Raw genomic sequence first — 21,381 nt, forward strand, 5'->3', positions numbered from 1 at the left:
TAACAGTTGGTTCACAATTGAATAGGCCAGCATTTTTTCGCAAGTGCACTCACGTTAAATGACAGTGAATTGTTGTTAAATATAGTTTAAACAATCATTTATGCCTGCTTGTCAGAAGTATCTTTTGGCATTTTTTACAAAGGTGGTGTCCGACAACACATGTAACTGACCACTTTTTTAATAGCACTTGCAATAAACATTTAAATGAAATTACCGCCAAACTAATGAACTATTCATTAAATGAAAACACAAGTATAACAAAATATGAGATATTAATGCTGCATTCATTTGCTGTGTAAATGTGGAGAATATGATGTTCTGACAAACATTTGCATTATGGAAAAGATGTAAAAGGCCTCATAAATCAAGCAATAAAATAGATACAGATATGTAACTTTCCGGGATGATAGGTACAATTCAGTGCTATCATCTGAGATACCGTTTGTTGAACTCACATGAAGTGATTAAAAGTTGTTAATTCAAAGGTTTTCTGTGAAATATTAACTTCTACAGTTTTAAAGATATCGAGATATTGTTATGTCTTTACAAATGCATAACGTTACATCCTACCTGAGACTGCTATTCAAATGGAAGGGATCAAATATTTATATATACTGCCTTCTCCCTCCATGGTTGACTCTAGGTGTTCCATCTGCAGTCTGCTTCCACTAGGAGTACTCTGGGATGGTCCGTGTCTTCAGCCTGATGTGTCTGGCCACAAGCTGGCATTCCATTTTTGGTCCAGTGCACCTGACAGCAATCTGGCATTCTGTTCTCAGCATGTTGCACTTGGTGCTCTGTCTGGGGTTCACTCCTCAGTTCCACATTCTCATTTCTTCTTTTTGTTGAGTTCTGGCTGCTGCTGCTGCATTTTTAGCAACTTCAGTGCAGGAGGCCAGGCATTGTTGAACAGGTAACCAGTGTCATGACTCATGAGATTTTCACCACCTTTACCTCTATTTACTCTCTTATAATGCTGTTCCAGCATCCATCAGTCTCTGCCAGAACCCTTGTTTTCTCATAGATCATAGAATGATAAGTTCCAGACAGTGCTTGGCAATACGTGATTTAATTGTTTTTCTCAGCCAGGTGTGCCTCTGATGTTCTTTGCACCTGATGTCCACTTTCCTAGTTATTTTGTCAGTGTATGGCATTCCATATTGACAAAGTATATTATAAATTCCTGGTTTTCATAAGCCAAGATCATCCTTCACATTTCACAATTCTTCTTCTTCTTCTTCTTCTTTTTCTCCTTCTACATGATCAGGCCCAATGGACCACACGCTGCTAAAATTTTCCTCTTCCATTGTATTCTGTCCATTGCTGCTATCTGTCCACATCTATTGATGCTTGGTTTAAATCTTCATGGAGGATCCCTCCAACGTTTCTTGGGTCTCCCATGTGTTTTTTCTCTGTAGGTGTGAAATCCGGGACCTTCCAAAGCCATCTGTGATCTTCCATTCGGGCCACATGGCTGGCCCACTGCATTTGTTTGGTTTTGACAGTTCCTGCTATGTTGGTCTGCTGGTATAGTTCCTCAAGCTCTTGGTTGTGTCTGATCCTCCATTCCCCTGTGTTTGCATCCAGAACCGGACCGAAGGTCTTCCGAAGCACTTTTCTCTCAAAAACGAGGACCTTATGTAAGTCCCGTTTCTGGATACTCCATGGCTCCCAGCCATATAGAACAACAGGCTGGATCATGGTTTTGTATAGTCGAATCTTGAAATGACTGGAGAGATATCTGGACCGAAGCAATTGTGCTAGTTCATGGTAAGATCGGTTTCCTGCTTGTATTCTGGCATTGATCTCTGCTTCACATGACAAGTTCTCAGTGAAAAGTGGCCCTAGGTATTTAAATTCATGCACTCTCTTTAGGACTGGTCTCCCACCTGCAGTGATTGTAGATGACCAGCAGTCTGACTTTGACCATGCATCATAACGAGGTACCCTGTCTTGGCTTCGTTTATGTTTAGCCCAAATTTGCTGGCAGCCTCCTTTAATGCTCTGGTCATTTGCTCCAACTCCTCTTCAGACCTAGAGAGTAAATAGATGTTGTCTGCATAGGTCAAGTATGTCAGTCTCTTTCCTTCGATTTCAATCCCTTCATTCTTTTGGAAGATCATGCGTACGATCTTCTTGAGGGCAAAGTTGACCGGGGTAGGGAGCAACTCATCTCCTTGCCTGAGTGCTGTCACAATTTCAAATTCCTCAGTTACACAGTTACACGATTTCCCATCTTCTTCCCACAGACAGATCTTTATCAGATTGATGAGTTTCTCCGCCATGCCAAATTTCCTTAAACAGCTGAGAAGGCTCTTGCAATGTATACAATCATAGGCTTCATTAAAGTCAACGAATAAAATATGCAAATCTTTACATATTCACCCAGTTTCTCAGTAAGCTGCCAGAAGATTGACGATGTGATCTACTGTTGACTGCCCTGGCCAGAAACCTCCCTGGAACTCCCCAATCACCGATTCTACCACTGGCTGAATTCTGTGTATGAGACAATTGGACAGGATCTTATAGCAGACGTTAAACAGGACGATTCTTTGATAGTTGTCACATTTCAGTTTGTCGCACTTCTTATGTATTGGACAAATCAGAGCTGTTTTCCACTGTGCTGGTAGTTCTCCTTTGGTCCTTATTGCCTGTATCAGTCAGTGTATTCTTTCTACAAGTTTCTCTCCTCCTGCCTGGATCATTTCAGCCTGTATTCGATCTTCACCTGGAGTCTTCTGCTTAAGGTATCTGATTCTATCTCATCCAGGGTAGGTGGGGAATAATCTGGATTGGCTGTATTTGGGTACTGGAAATCAAACTGCGCAGTTCAGGTTCATCACCATTTAGCAGCTGTCGAAAGTACTCTTTCCATCTCTCAGCTGTATCGTTATAATTTGTCAGGATCTTACCATGGGAAGCATTCATCAGGATCTTATCATGGGAATCTTTGACAAATTTCTGCTTGGCCTGGTGACCTTTGCAGAGGTACTTCACCTTCAGAAACATTTCCCTAGTCTTTTGTCCTCTGAAGTCTGTTTCTGCTTCAATGACGATATCTCTCATATCCCTTATTTCATGATAGTCCTCGTATTTTCATAGGTGGACAGAGCATACACTTAATGTTAAGCTTGTTGAGAATCCTGCTGATCTTGGCAGAAATAGATCCCACAAATGGCAGCTAAGCCACAGCCTTTGCTTTTCTTTCTCTTATTCATTATCATGCAGCAGAGTGGGTGCTTGAAAAGTCTTTTAAATTCATTTAACCTTTTATCCATTTTTGCAGACAACTGAGCATTGATGCTCTATTCCTGATGTCAAACTCTGACTGGGTTTATTATTGTTCTGACAGTTCTCACTTCACAGTAACATTGTGAATGGAAAACATTTGTGCAAATATCTCCAGTGAAAGATCCCTCATGGAATACTTGTAGACTCCTATAGTCAGAACCCTTGGATCAACTGCTTTGTCTCTGTTGATCACTCTGGTAGAAAACGAGTCTTCATTAGTGACTTATTTTACCTGCACATTACATACACTGAGATGCATAGCCTGATACAGCATTCAGTAACATGTCCATAGGACATTGGCTACAAAATGTATGAAATCCACATGCACTACAGTATCCCTAGTGCTTTAGATGTTTCATATCTCAGAGGCATTACATTACATTACTATGTGGGAGGTGAGGTGCATATTGGTTATGAGACATTTCAGTGTCTTGACAGAGAGTTTACATTGTGTTTCAAATAAGAATTATAACTTCACAAAAAATTAAATTAAGATGTTCATTTTTTATGCATTTTGGTGAAATAAATTCATGAATTTTCCAGTTATTTTGCATAGGTCATTTACAAAGTTTATCTTGTCTTAATGAAGAAATGCCTAACTTTCATTCTGTAATGTATATATTTTGAAATCTATTCACTTTGCTTTTACTGTAGGATTTTGAAGAAATCCGTGCCACAGTGCAGCGGCTTCAGCTGGAAAATGAGGAACTTCGGAACTTGATGCGACAACAACAAGTACAAGTATCAGAACTACGAACATGGGGCCAACTCCACTTGGCGCCATCAGTTTCTCATAGTCCTGCTCAGACACATCTAGTGGCTCCTGCAGATTCAAGCCCATCTGTTCCTCCTCCACCTCCCCCTCCTCCTCCTCCTCCCCCTCCTCCTCCTCCTCCATTACCACCTCGTAGTCCACAGCAAAGGGCGTTTTACCGCCCAGAGGATGAAGAACTTCATTTCCGTGCTACAGGTGCAAGTGAGTACAATTTTCTTTTCTCATTACTCTATTATTATAACACATAATCAAGATGCTGAGGGAAAATATAGAAGTTTTGAGTATCAGTTATTGAAAATATAGAAAGGTAATCCTGGTCTGGGTGATTAGTGGGTGTTTAGAAGACTAGGCAGTACTATGAATAAATGACTGGACAGTGTCAAGACTCCAGAACACCATAGTAAATTACTGATAATTTTCTGCAAACGTAAGTTGCAGTTTTCTTTTCAATGCCTTTGGAGAGTAAGCTGACTCATTTCATGTACTGTAAGCTGTTATTACTTTTATTGTACGAAATTTCATTCTTTATCAGTGAGTTTGGTGAAAAACCATGATGCCTATATATGATGTAATTGGATGAGAATTATGCAGTTGTACAATTTTTCTGTGCTCTTCCCATAATCTTTTATGCACTTTTCCCCCATAATCTTTTATACACTTTTTCAACCAGAGCTTGAATAATACAGCCTATGGGAGAGGGAGGGGAAAGAAGTGGAAAAGCATTATCTGGAAAGTAATATCCTTTTGTTGTAATCATGATCATATTTTACATCCCCTGCCACCTGCTAGTTTCGTGGATCTGTCTAAAGCAAAGCTATTTGGTTGTTGATTGAGTCCCTAAGTAGACCATAGAATGCTAATTAATTAGCAAAACACACAAAAAAGATATTTACAATTGTACACAAATATGATGTACATTAGTAGTACAGTGCAGCAAATTGTTAAACTAAAGCTCTAAGAGTGGATGGTAAAATTAAGTATCTCAATGTAGTGTTGAAAATCCAAAGTTTATCACCTATGCTTTTTTATTCCTGCTGGAAGTATATTGAAAACAGAACTTGCACAGTGGTGTTTGAGGATTTGGTGTTCAAGTGCAGTGTTCTGCCCACTTTCTACTAAGTGTTTTGCATTTAATTTTGGTTGCATAGTTGACAGTATAAGTTATTAACCACAATGTACATGACAAGAGTATATATACAGGGTCACCAGAATTAGAATTCCAATGCATTTGAACAGTAGCTTTCAAGACATTCATGAAATGGCAACGTGAATCTCCCATCACCTTCTTCCAGGATAAAAATGTCCTTTTTGAATGCTCATATTTATCCCGAAGTGTGATACCAGATGCAGGGGAGAAGCCTAGTTGCTTTCTGAAAATGTCGTGCCTGCATACATCATTGTGTCGAATTTTGTTTTTGCGATGTGGAATTTGTCAAGTGCCTCGGTCCTGATGTGCTGCGCTGTTGAGTGGTGGGGTGATGATTGCAGCTGGCTGACCATTGGAAACTGATTTAGTATGCGTGTCAGTGGTGGTGGCATGGTGAGGAACTGTACTGATTGATTGCTTCACTGTGTGGCCTGGCATTCAACCTCCAATGACATGACCCGATCCAGAACAAAAGGACTCATCACATCCAGAATGAGACCGTAGGAGAACAGGAAATCTAGCCTGGTGATAATGCAACTCATGTCTGCGACAGTGAATCGCCACCCGAAAAACCTTCATAAATCAATGTAAATATTTAGTCACAAGCTTAAATGTAGCTATGAGCAAACCATTTGCAGCAGTTAAGTCATAGTTTGCTTATGGTCACAGTTGCCCACATTTCCAAGCCAGAATCAATTTGAAACTGCCTCTTAGTGGTCCTGTTTGTTATCATCAAGTATTATGATAGTTATGCAGGCTGGTGCTTGTAGCAGATTTGCCCTCCAGGTGTGGAAACCCGCCATTCACGTTTCTCACCCAGTAACATAGTGATCTGCACCTACATGCTCTATTGCTAAAATGACGGTGGTAGAAACACCTGTTCTGGGCTGGCAAAGGTGAGGAGTACAGACAGTATCACCTCTGTGATGACGTGAAGCTCAATCATTTGTATACAACAAGGGATATGATGTGCTGCATCAACTCACCAAAACACCAGGTGATGTCATTCAGCCTGACTTTGGTGGACATTATAGTAAGCACTTGTGGAGTGGTGGCCTCAGTTAGTGCGTCCATGATCACTGAAAGCTTGCTCAAGTTCTTGTGTTATCGAGAGCAGGTTGCAGCGTGTCTCTGGCAAGTGAGAAATCCATATGGGTCGTAGGTATGGATCCAGGATGTCTGGGCTGGGCAGGATGCAGAGTTGTGGAAGGATCCATAATGACTTCCTGTTGTCAGGTTCCTCCCTGTGCAACAGTTGTTCTAAGCATTGTGTGCTAGAAAAGGAAAGCTGTCGAATGAGCTCGTCTGTTTTACTTTCTGGAGGCGGATGGGTTTTTAGTAACATTGCTGACCTTGCTGGAGGAGCAAGTGTCCAATAATGCCACCATATATGAGTATTTGGTGGAGTCGTGCACTATCCTGGCTGTGAAAAAAATGATTTGAATGTGCATGAACCACAGCGAGGGATGATCGTCTTGAGGGTTGGTGCTTAAAATGCCACGTTGTTCATTTGTGTTTCTAGGACAGCTGGTAGGTAATAAGACTCTTTGAATTTGAGGCTGCAGGCAGGATCATGCCCAGGCCACTGGTAGAACTGGTGTTGGTCTCTGTTGGGTGGCCAGCAGGCGATCCCAGAGTGAATGGACATTCATTTTTTGGGCTGCATGACTGTGGCAGATCTTAGTTGCACAACAGGACCCTCTGCTTCCCACCATGTACATAGCTGCTCCTGGTGTCAGTGTTGCCATGCAGCTGTCTTTTCCATAAGCTATCACTGTTCTAGCACAATAGCCGCTGCTGCTGCTGTATCAATTGTTGCTGGTGCAGTTAGTTAATAAATGGTATAATTCACCCAAAGATAAGTCTATTTACTGGTCTGCAGAACAACAAAATCAATGGCTGCTATCACGTGCACCATTATTGTCCTGCTGTTACTTTCACATAATGTGGGTTCGACAACTGCACAAATTTCGATGCTGGTGCCATGGCAGGTAGCGGTCTACCCGACATGCAAGGAGAGCACTATGATTCTGGTGTTGGTTGTTTGCTGCATTTCCATTGGATAGTGTGGAGCAACATGTGAGCTGTGGTCCCCACAGGTATAATGTCAGAACAGGGCTAGTAGTGAACAAGGAAACAGAAACACAGGTGGACTACTGTGAACTCCATGTCACATGTGTTATCATAGCCAAGATAGCCACAAAGCAAAGCCAAGATCTAACACAATAGTATAATTATATATGCCTACTAGCTCCCTAGTTGAAGAAAAATTTGAAAAATGTGTTATGAGATATAAGAAATTATTCAGTACATTAAAGGGAGATAAAAATTTAATTGTGATAGGAGACTGGAATATAATAGATAGGAAAAAAAGCTAATGAAAATGAAAAATAGTAGAAGAACAAGAAATGGAGGAAAGATATGAAAGGAAAAGTCACCATGTAGCACAACTGAATCACTACAGACACATGATTTAAGTATCATAAAGGAGACTGTACACATGGAAGAGACCTGGTAATACTGGAAGGTTTCAAATAGATTATATAATGGTAAGACAAAGATTTTGAAACCAGATTTTAAACTGCAAAATATTTCCAACAGCAGATGTGGACACTGGCCATAGTTAATTGGCTATGAACTGCTGATTAAAACTGAAGATTACAAGTAGGAAAAAATTAAGATGATGTGATATGGATAATTTGATAGAATCAGGATTTTTGAGAGTGGGGAGCATTAGGCAACTATTGCCTGAAACAGGGCAAAGGAATGCAATATAAGTTGAATGGCTAGCTCTGAGAGATGAAATAGTGAAGGGATAAAATAGGAAAAAGGACCGTGATCAGTAGAAAGTTTGGACAACCAATGGGTGTTAACTTTAATTGGTAAAAGAAGAAAATTTGAAAATGCTGTACATGAAGCAGACAAAAGGGAATACAACATCTAAAACATGAACAACATCTAAAACATGGCTAGAGGAAAAATGTAAAGGTGCAGAGCAGTTGGTTGGTGTAACTGAGTGTTACTATCAATTAAGCCCAAACATCCACAGCAGCAGAAACGTATTCCCACTGTGGTTTTGTATAAGATGGCACAGTGCATGCTGGTAATATCTAATTATACACTTGCTTGACAGGTTGGCACTAGAACAGAAAGTGGTAACACAATAAGAAATAATCAATAACATTTATTCACAGTGATGTTACATAACTATATCTAACTTTGGTAATAGTTTGACATGTGACACTTGATGTCCTTTACTTAATAAAGTTAAATCTAAATATTTTGCTGTCTCTGGCAGTCTGTGACATAGTCACTATGACTGAAAGTATAATGCAGACACTCATAGTTAATTGTTCCTATTGCTCTATAAATAGTGGCTGCTAAGCTGAAACTGTAGTCTTCTGAATGGAACTGCTGGAACTGTGCAGGTGTTGGAACTGTGCAACTGCTGGAACTGTGCAACTGTGGGAACTGTAAAATTGCAGGAATGGCAGTAACTGAGTGAGTGCAGATGGTGCATTGTCTTTTGTGCCTGTTGGCAGAAGGATCTCCATCCACACCTGTATTTGGTGGAACCAAGGTAGTCCACGGTTGATAGAAATCTCTCTGGTGGCTGGTAACACTATTTGCAGAAGGATGTGATGTACCAGTAGATGTGAGACAGAAGCAGTAGATAGTCCTAAGTAGTGAATGTCTTCTGGAGGCTGTTGCTCAGAATTCAGAAGGTGCCTGGCTAGCGATGTGCCTGTGTGGTGGTGGCCTTTTTCAAGTGCATGACTATGAGAGAGGCAGATGCTGCGAAATAATGGTAGGGTAAGGGAAAGTGGATGATGATAATGGAGATTTGATATATGCAACATATATGAGACAGATGAAGTACCTACATGCTTCAGAAGAATATAACAATGCCAATTCCAAAGAAGGCAGGTGCTGACAGCTGAGAATATTTCTGAACCGTCAGTTAAATAAGCCATTAGACAAAGTACGAAACAAATTATTTACAGAAGAATTGCAAGACTGGTGGATTCCAAATTTTAGAAAAATCTATTTTGCTTTGTAAGAATGGTGAAACATGCGAGACAGTACTGACACTATTTGTAATTTTAGTGCCTGGAGATGACAGTGGCCATGTGTGTGTGAGGTGTGCTTACATGAATGCATCCGAGTTTTCTACTTCTGATAAAGGGCATTGTCTGAGATAAAAATTTATAGCATTCTTTTCATTGTGCTTGTCTGCCAGTCAACGCCTCCTCTATTTGGTGAGTAGCAATCTACGGTTTCTGTATTGTTATCCTAACTTGAACTTTGCATTACTTAATCTTAGAAAATAGACTGAAAAAATTCAAAACTACTTTTACAGCATTTTGATAATGCTGAAATGAGCACAGTTTGAAATTCTGGAGGTAGCAGCAATAAAATACAGGGGCAGAAAAGTTATTTGGCATATATAGAAACCAGATAAAAGGGTTGAAGCACATGAAAGGTAGGCAGTAGTTGGGCAGGGAGTGAAAGAGAATTATAGTCTAACCCCCCATCTTATTTGGTCTCTACATTGAGCAAGGAGTAAAGGAAAGCAAGAGAAATCTGGAGGGAATTAAACTTCATAAAGAAGTAATAAAAACTTTAAGGTTGGCCAATGACATTGAATTCTGTCAGAGATAGCAAAGGACTCAAAGATCACTTGAAAGGAATGGCTAGTGTCTTGAAAATACATGATAAGCTTAATATCAATGGAAGTAAAACAAGGATAATGGATTGTGGTCAGATTGAATCTGGTCATGCCAAGGGAATTAGATTAGGAAGTGAGATGCGTTATTGAAAGTAGCAGAAAAGATTTGCTATTTTGGGAGCAAAATAGCTGACAAAGGCAGTAGTAAAGAGGATATTTTAACATCTAATTAAAATTTAAATTGAAGTACTAGCAAGTCTTTTCTGAAAGTATTCATCTGAAGTGTAGCCATGTAGGAAAGTGAAACATTACCAGTAAGTGGTACCGACACACAGAGAACAGAAACTTTTGTAATTTGGTGCTGCTGAAGAATTTTGAAGATTAGATGTTTAGATTGAATAACCAATGCAGAGGTATTGAATTGCTTTAGGGAGAAAATAAATTTATGACACAACTTGATTTTAAAAAAAAGTGTTGGTTGATAGGACCCATCCTATGGCACACAGGGACAGTCAGTTTAGTGACAGAGGCAGTGTGGAGAGAGAAACTGTAGACAGAGGCCAAGGTTTGATTATGGTAAGCTGGTTCAAGTGGAATGTTGGTTGCAATAGTTATGCAAAGATGAAGAGACTTGCAGAGTATAGATTAGAGTATATAACTGCACGGAACCAGTCTTCAGGCTGGGGAGACAACAACAACATGTTTTCATATTTTATAATGTGGACTAACTGATGATTACTTCCATCTGTGTAAAATCTGGTTGATCTGAAAGAAGAAACTGAATTTGTGACTTTGTGCAGAATTATAATGTGTACATTGATATGCACTGTTCTTAATTTTGATTACAGCCACATAGCCTTGTTCTTAAGTGTTTTAATATTTAATTCGATGTCTTTCTTGTCCATTTCCTTTACCGGTTTCTTTGTACTCTAACTTATTCTTACCCAGTGCCATAAACTGACGTATGGCCAGGAGAGTGGTGTGCTGACTACAAGCCCCTCCACATCCGCATCCAGTGATACCTGTGGGTTGAGGATGACATGGTGGCTGGTCGGTACCGTTGGGCCTTCATGGCCTTTTTGGGCAGAGTTTAGTTTAATGCCTTACTTACCAACCACAGGCAGGAAATGATAAATATTTTATACAACACTGATGGATTTCAGCACACCATAAAGGTGTAATTTTTATCAGAGAGATACCTATTCCTTACTGCAGGTCATGATTTTGATTGCCTTATGTTGTCCTTATGCATTTTTCAGTATTGTCTGTAAATGCAGTTCTGCGACTAAGTTGTCACTTCCTTTGCATTGTTATGGATCTCCCGGCTCCTTCTATAACACAGTCTAATGCTATTAGTTACTTGTTAGTTCTGTATTTTTGCTTGCTATATAGGGTTATTGATAAGTATCTCTGGGGGTTCAGAAGGTAGGTGTGTGGAAACTACAAGACATACAGAAAATAGGCACATATCAGTAGACAGAGCATGTCTCCAAGTTTTTAACTCACATTACAGGTGATGAATGAAGCAAAAGTAAGATTAAACTAGAGATACTCAAGGAGGTAAGTAAGGCCTCAGAGTTGAAAGCAGGTTCATGGAAAAATGGGAAGGGTAGAGTTGAAGAAAGAGTAAATGGGCAGTGGATAAAAATGAAGGAAGAACTCATGGACTATGCCCAAGAAGTATTACAAATTAGGGTGTCCAAAAATATCAAGAAAGAACGGATAATGGAAAAAAGCTGAAAATGATAAGAGCATGGAGAAAATGGGAAAATGTGGAAAATGAAGAAGGCAAAAAGAGGTACACGAAATTGAATAATGAATTAAAATGTGAAACTGAAGATGTAAGAGAAAGATGAATGAAGGAGAAATGTGAGATAACAGAGAAAATGGAGAGAGAGGAAAGTATGAAATGATGTACAGATATGTTAGGGAGATGGTTTTTTAAAGTAAAAGAAGGAAGACTATCATGGGAATAGAAAGAGCGAATAGGACATTAACTGAAAAACCACAGGAGAGTTTGAGCAGATGGCAAGATTATGTAGAATGTCAACACAGGGCTATTACAAATGATTGAAGCGATTTCATAAATTCGCTGTAGCTCCATTCATTGACATATGGTCACGACACACTACAGATACGTAGAAAAACTCATAAAGTTTTGTTCGGCTGAAGCCGCACTTCAGGTTTCTGCCGCCAGAGCGCTCGAGAGCGCAGTGAGACAAAATGGCGACAGGAGCCGAGAAAGCGTATGTCGTGCTTGAAATGCACTCACATCAGTCAGTCATAACAGTGCAACGACACTTCAGGACGAAGTTCAACAAAGATCCACCAACTGCTAACTCCATTCGGCGATGGTATGCGCAGTTTAAAGCTTCTGGATGCCTCTGTAAGGGGAAATCAATGGGTCGGCCTGTAGTGAGCGAAGAAACGGTTGAACGCGTGCGGGCAAGTTTCACGTGTAGCCCGCGGAAGTCGACAAATAAAGCAAGCAGGGAGCTAAACGTACCACAGCCGACGGTTTGGAAAATCTTACGGAAAAGGCTAAAGCAGAAGCCTTACCGTTTACAATTGCTACAAGCCCTGACACCCGATGACAAAGTCAAACGTTTTGAATTTTTGGTGCGGTTGCAACAGCTCATGGAAGAGGATGCGTTCAGTGCGAAACTTGTTTTCAGTGATGAAGCAACATTTTTTCTTAATGGTGAAGTGAACAGACACAATGTGCGAATCTGGGCGATAGAGAATCCTCACACATTTGTGCAGCAAATTCGCAATTCACCAAAAGTTAATGTGTTTTGTGCAATCTCATGGTTTAAAGTTTACGGCCCCTTTTTCTTCTGTGAAAAAAACGTTACAGGACACGTGTATCTGGACATGCTGGAAAATTGGCTCATGCCACAACTGGAGACCGACAGCGCCGACTTCATCTTTCAACAGGATGGTGCTGCACCGCACTTCCATCATGATGTTCGGCATTTCTTAAACAGGAGATTGGAAAACCGATGGATCGGTCGTGGTGGAGATCATGATCAGCAATTCATGTCATGGCCTCCACCCTCTCCCGACTTAACCCCATGTGATTTCTTTCTGTGGGGTTATGTGAAAGATTCGGTGTTTAAACCTCCTCTACCAAGAAACGTGCCAGAACTGCGAGCTCGCATCAACGTTGCTTTCGAACTCATTGATGGGGACATGCTGCGCTGAGTGTGGGAGGAACTTGATTATCGGCTTGATCTCTGCCGAATCACTAAAGGGGCACATATCGAACATTTGTGGATGCCTAAAAAAACTTTTTGAGTTTTTGTATGTGTGTGCAAAGCATTGTGAAAATATCTCAAATAATAAAGTTATTGTAGAGCTGTGAAATCGCTTCAATCATTTGTAATAACCCTGTATATGATGGAACATATACCAAGTGAAATCCAGGTTGAAGAGAAGGAGTGTGTGCTGTAAGATGGAAAGGAGTACAGCATCTTGGAGGCAGAAGTAGGAAAGGCACTGAAGGAGATGAAGAGTTGGAAAGCACGTGGAATCCATAACTTGCCAGCAGAAGTGGTGTAGAGTTTGGGAAATAGGGGAAGGAGTGTGCGAAAAAGGGGAGTGGCCTGATGACTTCCTTGCAGCAGAGATGATACCAGTTGAGAATAAGAGGAATACCAAAAAATGTGAGGACCATACAACTATCAGAGCTCTTAATTTCTCATGCAGCTAAAGATGGATTGCTTAGAAACAGTTCAGATTTAGAAGAAGAAAAGGTGCAACAGATGCTACTGACCTGTCAAAAATCATAGGGGGAAAATATACTGAGAAACATGGAGAATTTATGTTGTTTTTATTAATTTGGAAAAAGCTTTTAACGGGGTAGAGAGGAAAAGCCAGTGGATATTCTGAAGAGGAAAGTAGTAGATTGGAATGAGAAACACCTGGTACAGACTCTATATTTACAACAAAAAGTAAGAATAAGGTTTGGAAATGAAATATCAAAGGAAGCAGCATTGGAAGGGGTGTCAGACAAGGCTGTTGCCTCTTCCCTTTGTTTTTCAACATGTGCCTGGAAGAGATTATTGCGAAAGGCTTAGATGGAAAAAGATGAATGTGTATTGATGGAAAGAGAATAGAATGAATATGATTTGTTGATGGCATGATATTAGTGGCACAAAGTAAATGAACTGTAAATAAAATGCTGAGTAAATTTTATTTGTTGATGGCATGGTATTAGTGGCAGAAAGTAAATGAACTGTAAATAAAATGCTGAGTAAGAGAAGTTTGTGTGGAATACAGGACAAAAAAGAATACAGCAAAAAGAAAGAGTATGGTGACTGGAAAAGGAAGCAGACTGGCAAATATTAAAAAGGAACAAGTTATTATTAACCAAGTAAGAGCATTTAAATATCTTGGAAGTACAATCACTGAGGACTTCACATGCCATCAGGAGGTGAAAACTCACATTGCTGTAGCAAAGAAGGCATTCAATGGACAGAGGAGATTATTATGTGGCAAACTAGATAAAGGTCTGAGGAAAAGGCTTGGCAAGTGTTTTTTCTGGCATGTGACAGTCTGTGGGGCAGAAACATGGGCATTGAGACAAGAGGATGAAAAAAAGCTAGAAGCATTTGAAATGTGCTTGTGAAGGATAATTAACAGGGTAAGCTTGAGGAAAACAGTGAGTAACGAAAGAATGTGGGAAAGGGTTTGTGAGAGGAAAAGACTGCTGCAAGTTGTAAGACAAAGGAAGAAGAACTGATGGGACATTCATTGAGGAGTCAACACTTGCCAACAGGAACTTTAGAAGGTCTAGCTTGTGAGAGGAGGTTGAGAGAAAGAAGGAGATACAAGATGATAGACAACATCAAGGGAAGTCGAAATATTGCAGACCTGAAGAAGAGGACACAAGACAGCAGAGCATTGGGGATTAACCATGTGAAAACCTGCCTATGGGCAGAACACTGATGATGAATATGAACACTTTTTGCAATACATACATACATTAATCCTTGTTCCATAGATCATGAATAAGACATTTCGTAATGATGTGGAACATGTCACTTTAACATAAGTTTTCTTTACACAAAATAATAGATTTTTTTCACTACTTCAAATCTAAGAATTCATCTATTGAGTAGAAGGAATTGTCATTCAGAAATTCTTTTAATTTGATTTTAAATGTTGGTTGGCTATCTGTCAGACTTTTAATATGATTTGGCAAATGACCAAAGATTCTTGTGGCAGCATAATTCACCCCTTTCTGTGCCAAAGTGGGATTTAATACAGAATAGTGAATATCATCCTTTCTTCTAGTGTTGTAGCTATGCACTTTGATGTTATTTTTTGAATTGGGATGGGTTATTAATGGCAAATTTCATAAGTGAATATATGTATTGCGAAGGTACTGTGAATATTCTGAGTTCCTTAAATAAATGTCTGCAAGGTGATCTTGGATGGGCTCCAGCTATTATTCTGATTAGACACTTTTGTGCAATGAATACTTTCTCTCTTACTGACGAATTGCCCCAAAATATGATGCCATATGAAAGCAGTGAATGAAAATAGGCATAGTAGGCTAATTTACTGATATGTTTATCAACAAAATCTTCAATAACCCTAATAGCATATGTAGCTGAACCTAACTGTCTCAGCAGATCATTGATGTGTTTCTTCCAGTTCAATTTCTCATCAATGCACACACCCAGAAATTTTTTATTATTCTACCTTATCAATAGACTTCCGTTCATAGTCTATATTTATTAATGGTGTTATGCCGTTTAATGTACAGAATTGTATAAACTGTGTTTTCTCAAAATTTAGTGAGAGTCCATTTGTAGAGAACAACTTAATAATTTTCTGAAAGACAATATTTGCAATTTCCTCAGTCGATTCTTGTTTCTTGGGTGTGATTCCTGTACTTGTATCATCAGCAAAAAGAACTAACTTTGCATCTTCATGAATATAGAGTGGCAAGTCGTTAATATATATTAAGAACAATAAGGGACCCAAGACTGCTGGTTTTTGTAGACTACCTGTACTGTTAATTTCAATCTTCTGCATTCTTCCAGTTAAGTACGAATTAAACCATTTGTGCACTGTCCCACTCATACCACAATACTTAAGTTTATCTAGAAGAATTTCATTGTTCACACAATCAAAAGCCTTTGAGAGGTCACAAAATATCCCAATGGGTGATGTTCGGTTATTCATTGCATTTAATATTTGATCAGTGAAAGTATATAAAGCATTTTCTGTTGAAAAGCCTTTCTGAAAACCAAATTGACATTTTGTTAGTACTTCATTTTTACAAATATGTGATGCTACTCTTAAATACATTACGTTTTCAAGAATTTTGGATAAAGCTGTCAGAAGTGAGATTGGGAGGTAGTTGTTGGCATCAGATCTATCCCCTTTTTATGCAATGGTTTAACAATAGCATATTTCAGTCTATCTCGAAAAATTCCCTGTTTCGGTGAGCTACTACATATGTGGCTGAGATCCTACTTACTTGTTGGGAACAAGCTTTTAGTACTCAGTTGGAAATGCCATCAATTCCATGTGAGCTTTTACTTTCGAGTGAATTTATTATTTTCCTAATTTCAGTAGGAGAGGTGGGTTGAATTTCAGTTTTATCAAATTGCGTAGGTACTGCTTCTTCCATATAATGCCTTGCATTTTCTAATGAATAGCTGGAACCTATTTTCTCTACAACACTTAGAAAATGATTATTAAAAATGTTTTCTACTTCTGACTTCTTGTTAACAAACTTTTCATTGTGTTTGATAGAAATACAATCTTCCTGTGCTCTCAGTTGCCCTGTTTCCCTTTTCACAATATTCCAAATTGTTTTAATTTTATTATCAGATGTGCTAATCTCAGACATAATGCACATACCTCTGGACTTTTTAATAACTTTTCTTAATACAGTGCAGTTGTTTTTACAATGTTTCATTGTTTCGGGATCATTACTCCTCCTAGCTATAAGATACATTTCCCTTTGCCTTTTAGAAAATATTTTTATCCCTTTAGTGAGTCATCGCTTTTTACATGGTTTCTTACAATTATATTTCACTGTTTTCTTAGGGAAACTGTTTTCAAATATACTCACAAAGGTATCATGAAATAGGTTAAATTTTAAATTAGCATCATGTTCCTGTACACCTTATCCAATTCTAACTGTTGCAAGTTTTCCTTAAAATTTTGAAGTGTTAAATCGTTAATGGAACGCACTATTTTGGAGGACTGTTTTGCATTATTGTATGGAGCTATATCAAATACTGTAACTAGCTGTGCATCATGATCAGACAAACCATTCTTAACAGGAAAAGTTTTTATTTGATTAACTTTATCTTGGTCTATGAAAACGTGATATATCAGTGTGCTGCTTTCCTGTACCACCCGAGTAGGAAAATCAATAACAGATGTCAAATTGAAAGAACCAAGTAATACTTCAAGGTCAAGCATTCTATCTGACTCTTTCAGAAAATCTACGTTTAAATCCCCACAAACAATAATTTGCTTTGCTTTGTCTGACAGGTAGCACAATGATGAATCCAAGTTTTTCAAAAATAGGTGGAAATTTCCTAATGAGGACCTATACACGGCTAAAATTATAAAAGTGCCTTTATTTAGTTTAAGCTCACATGCACATGCTTCTACGTGTTGCTCTAGGCAAAATTTTTTAGTTTCCAAATTTTTCACACTACGACTGATTTTAACATATATGTTAACTCCTCCTCTCTCCATAGTGTCTCTACTTACATGTGCTGAAAGCTTATATTCACCTACATTTACCATTTCCATACCTGTGACTGTATGATGTTCAGACAGGCATAGTACATCTATTCCAGCCTCAGTTTCTATATCTTCTATACAAACAAGAAGCTCATCTACTTTGTTTTTTAATCCCCTGATGTTCTGATGCAATATATTAACATTATTTTTTACTGTGCTTTTATGTGAATCTTGTGATATACTAACATTATTTTCCACTGTACTGTTATGAGAATCTTGTGATATTTTCACATCTCTAGTACCTGCCTGTCTGAACATTTCACTAAGCTTAATTTCAATGCGGCAAATGTCAGTATGTGTGTGCAGTACACTGGGGTCACTGAAATGAACTGCATGGGAAGGTGCAACAGCAGATCACTTTGGAAAATTGTGCATTGGATTGTTTATCTGCTGACGTGAACTACAGTAATTCAGTGCAGCAGTATGGAGTGGATGATTTATCTACATGTTATGACACATCTGCCCCCATTTCAACTATGCCATGGAGCATGTTATGAATCAAAACTTGGAAAGATGCTCTATCCATTGATATATTTCATTTTTCTATACGTCTTGCTGTTTTTGGGTATTCGTCTCCTGAAACCACAGAAGTACTTATGAATAATTCTGTATTTTAATGAGAAATGACAATGCAAGGAAATTATTGAGGTTAATGGAAATGTGCTGTATTTAGTATATCAAGTTTCAAATTGTGGACTTCTTACCATGTGTGACTTTGAGATTACCCATAAATATTTATATTGAAAATGTATCATATCTCTAAACTGTTTGTTTAGTATCTTTGGATATACTTCTGCCTAAACTCCTTGCATTGTTACCATTTATATGTTGTTATCTACAACCCATTATTAATTTTTCTCACTATGTGCCCCAGAATTAAAGAACAGTTGATAAATGTGTTATCTATAACTGTGTGACTGGTTCTTGTGTTCTGTACGGAAAATTCACTCTCTGTCTCACACTGTTGTAACCAAGTAAATCCAGTATCATTGTTTTTCCCTTTGTAGCCAGTCACAAAGTTAATATTAAAATTCTCGCACAAAGTGAACTGCATATTTTTATCAAGGACTGAGTTTTTATATAAATTGAAGATTTGTGGATATTAATCAAATTCCTCTTCTCATCTGACTCACTAATATGGCACATTTTTTTATTTGTAATTAATTAATATTCTTAAACAAACAATACACTCAAAGAAAGTTTTACTGTGTTCACCTGTTGACAGTATTGTTTTCTTGTAGCATGTGTGGCACCTGCTTCAACACAAACTCCGGTCAGTGGGCGTAGTCGTACTAGGAGGTTACGACGTTTTTCTGCTCCTCGCCGTGTACTTCTTTCTTCAGAAGACACGAGCCCGACAGAAGAGATGCTGCGAGATGCCCGCCGCCGTCTTCGACAATTGGAGGAAGAAAGTGAAGCAGTGGACCGCAGTTACCGTGAATTCTGTCTTCGACAGCAGAGGGCAACACCAGTGTCTGACATGCTTGCAGGATTACTACAACATCCCGTCAGAGCTGAATGTCCACATAATAATAGTCCCAATAAAAGTGATGCTACAGGTAACCCGTCTGGGTTAAAATTACTGACACCTTTTCCTCCGAGAGTTGGAAACTTCTCTTCAGAAAGTCTGGTTACAGCAGCAGGAACGACTGAGGCAGAAGGTTCCCATATCACATTAGAAACACAAAATACACACCACACCACGAGGCCAACAGTAACACAAAACTCGAACATTTGTTTATCTGACATAATCTACAATATTCCATCATCAGAAATAATTTCACAGCATTCACTTGCAAGTCGTGATCAGAGGTCTTTAAATGCCATTGCTGCAGCACATATTGATTCCTATCAGACAGCTAAAATGCAGGCTCAGAGAGAGGTTCACACAACACATTTCTACAAGACTCCATTGTTAAGTAGTACGATAGGAAATAGTTCTACAAATGCTGATAAATTTAATAATTCAGTTACTATGGAGAGTTTCAACGGTAGTTGTGGACATAATACACATAAGAATAAGTCACTGAATTCAGCAAAAATACATTCAACCAATGAAGATATGATTGTACCAGAAAAAAATAATGTGTGCTTTCAAAGATACCATGCTCTTGTTGCTGAGACTGCTGATGGCTCAGACCTTTCAGCAATGAAAAAAGTGCAAAATATAACTGCACTAAGTGGCCATCAAGCTAAAGCGACAGTTGAAGAAGTGCATTCAAATACCAAAGAATCAGAAAATCATGTTTTGGTGACTCCATTAGACAGTACTCTCAAAATATTAAAAGATTCAAAGAAAATAGGAAAAGAGACTGAAGGACAAAGAATTGGCTTGGCTGATGAAAATAGTGTTGCAAAACTATATGAGCAAAAACCACTAAAAACATTAGTCCTGTCTGATTTGGCTGAGAATCCTCATTCTGCTCAGGCCACTGAGTCAAACTCAAAAGAAAATACAAAGATTCTGTACCAAACAACAACTGAAAATGGTGGTGCACAGCTGATGGAACTTCAGGCACCTCCAGAGTTTTCTTCAAAACTACTGGCTTTATCTAATCCCCGCTTTTCTGATCTTCTATTACATGAAGAAAGTTCAGAAGAACTGCAAGATGAGAAAGCTGCCAGTCATCAGGAAAAAGACTCTAAAAAAGATTTCATCTTACATAAACTGACTGATATTGCTAGTGAGAGGTTAAGTTTAGGTGATGCAGAATTTATTCCTGCTTCCAGTGGTGATCAGTTGTTTGTACCCAGTTGTGACACTGATACCGAAACCGAACCTGAAGCTGGAACATCCAAAAGTGATGTGCTTCCTATTAATGATAATCAGAATCACCTAAACTATGAAACTGAACAGCAGGCTATCTCTAATGCATCTGTCTCAAGTGAGCAACCAATTTCAGCTGGGAAATCTGCCAGTTCAAATGGCAATGATTTCTGGTGAAGACAGTAATTAAAAATATTGAACCTATACTGTGGTACCTGTGCCCCAGCAAATTTATTGTCTTATTGGGAAGCAAATGATATTTTATTAATTATATTTTGGTCTATTAACAGTTATGTAACTTTAAATATGTCCTTGTACTCTGTATGATTATTTTGGTGAATAAATTGACATGATATATATTTTAAGTACGTTCCATTTTGGGGGTCACATAATTAAGTGATGACATGTTACTGGTGGTTAATTTGTACACTGCAAATCAGCTTGTTCATTAAATGTTGCCACCAGATCATGTATCTCATACAAAGAGACTTATACAATATAGCCAATTGCTTAGTGGAATTCCATTTCGCAACTTATTTTTGGTATGAACATGATAAAACCTTGATTGTCAAGTTCAGGCGTGTGCACAGTCAATCATATTTATGCCTAAGAGACCGTTAAAAGTGTATTAGTAAAATCAGTATTGTAAGATAATAGTCTTATTATTTACCCTACTACTATGCAAAATCCGCTAGCTCCTCCCCACATCCCTCTACACCCCTGCCCCAACATCCTATCTGCACTCATCCTGCACTACGCCCTCTTCCTTGAAATCTCTCTTTCCTCTGTTCTAACTTCACCTCCTAATTCACTACTCTATGTCGTCATACACTGCATACAGTTCCCTCTGCTTGCAGCCAGAATGAGCTCACTAGTGTCTGTGCTCCATTCCTGTCTCATGTACCAGTGGCCTCTCTCTTTCAGCTGTCAACCACCTCGCTTGCAGCCAGAAT

The 21,381-nt window shown here is 38.7% G+C and overlaps 1 protein-coding gene across 2 annotated transcripts in view; it reads left to right on the forward strand.

Moving 5' to 3' along the window:
* Positions 1–21,040, forward strand: part of LOC124804781 — a 157,121-nt gene extending 136,081 nt beyond the window's left edge. For both annotated transcript variants that reach the window (XM_047265106.1, XM_047265107.1), the window contains 2 exons: positions 3,946–4,267; positions 18,903–21,040. In XM_047265106.1, coding sequence (XP_047121062.1) covers positions 3,946–4,267; positions 18,903–20,605 — 2,025 coding nt within the window. In that variant the 3' untranslated portion in view covers positions 20,606–21,040. The remainder of the gene's footprint in view (positions 1–3,945; positions 4,268–18,902) is intronic.
* The last annotated feature ends 341 nt before the right edge of the window (positions 21,041–21,381 follow it).

This window comes from Schistocerca piceifrons, chromosome 7, assembly GCF_021461385.2.
Source record: "Schistocerca piceifrons isolate TAMUIC-IGC-003096 chromosome 7, iqSchPice1.1, whole genome shotgun sequence".
Classification (NCBI taxonomy): domain Eukaryota; kingdom Metazoa; phylum Arthropoda; class Insecta; order Orthoptera; family Acrididae; genus Schistocerca; species Schistocerca piceifrons.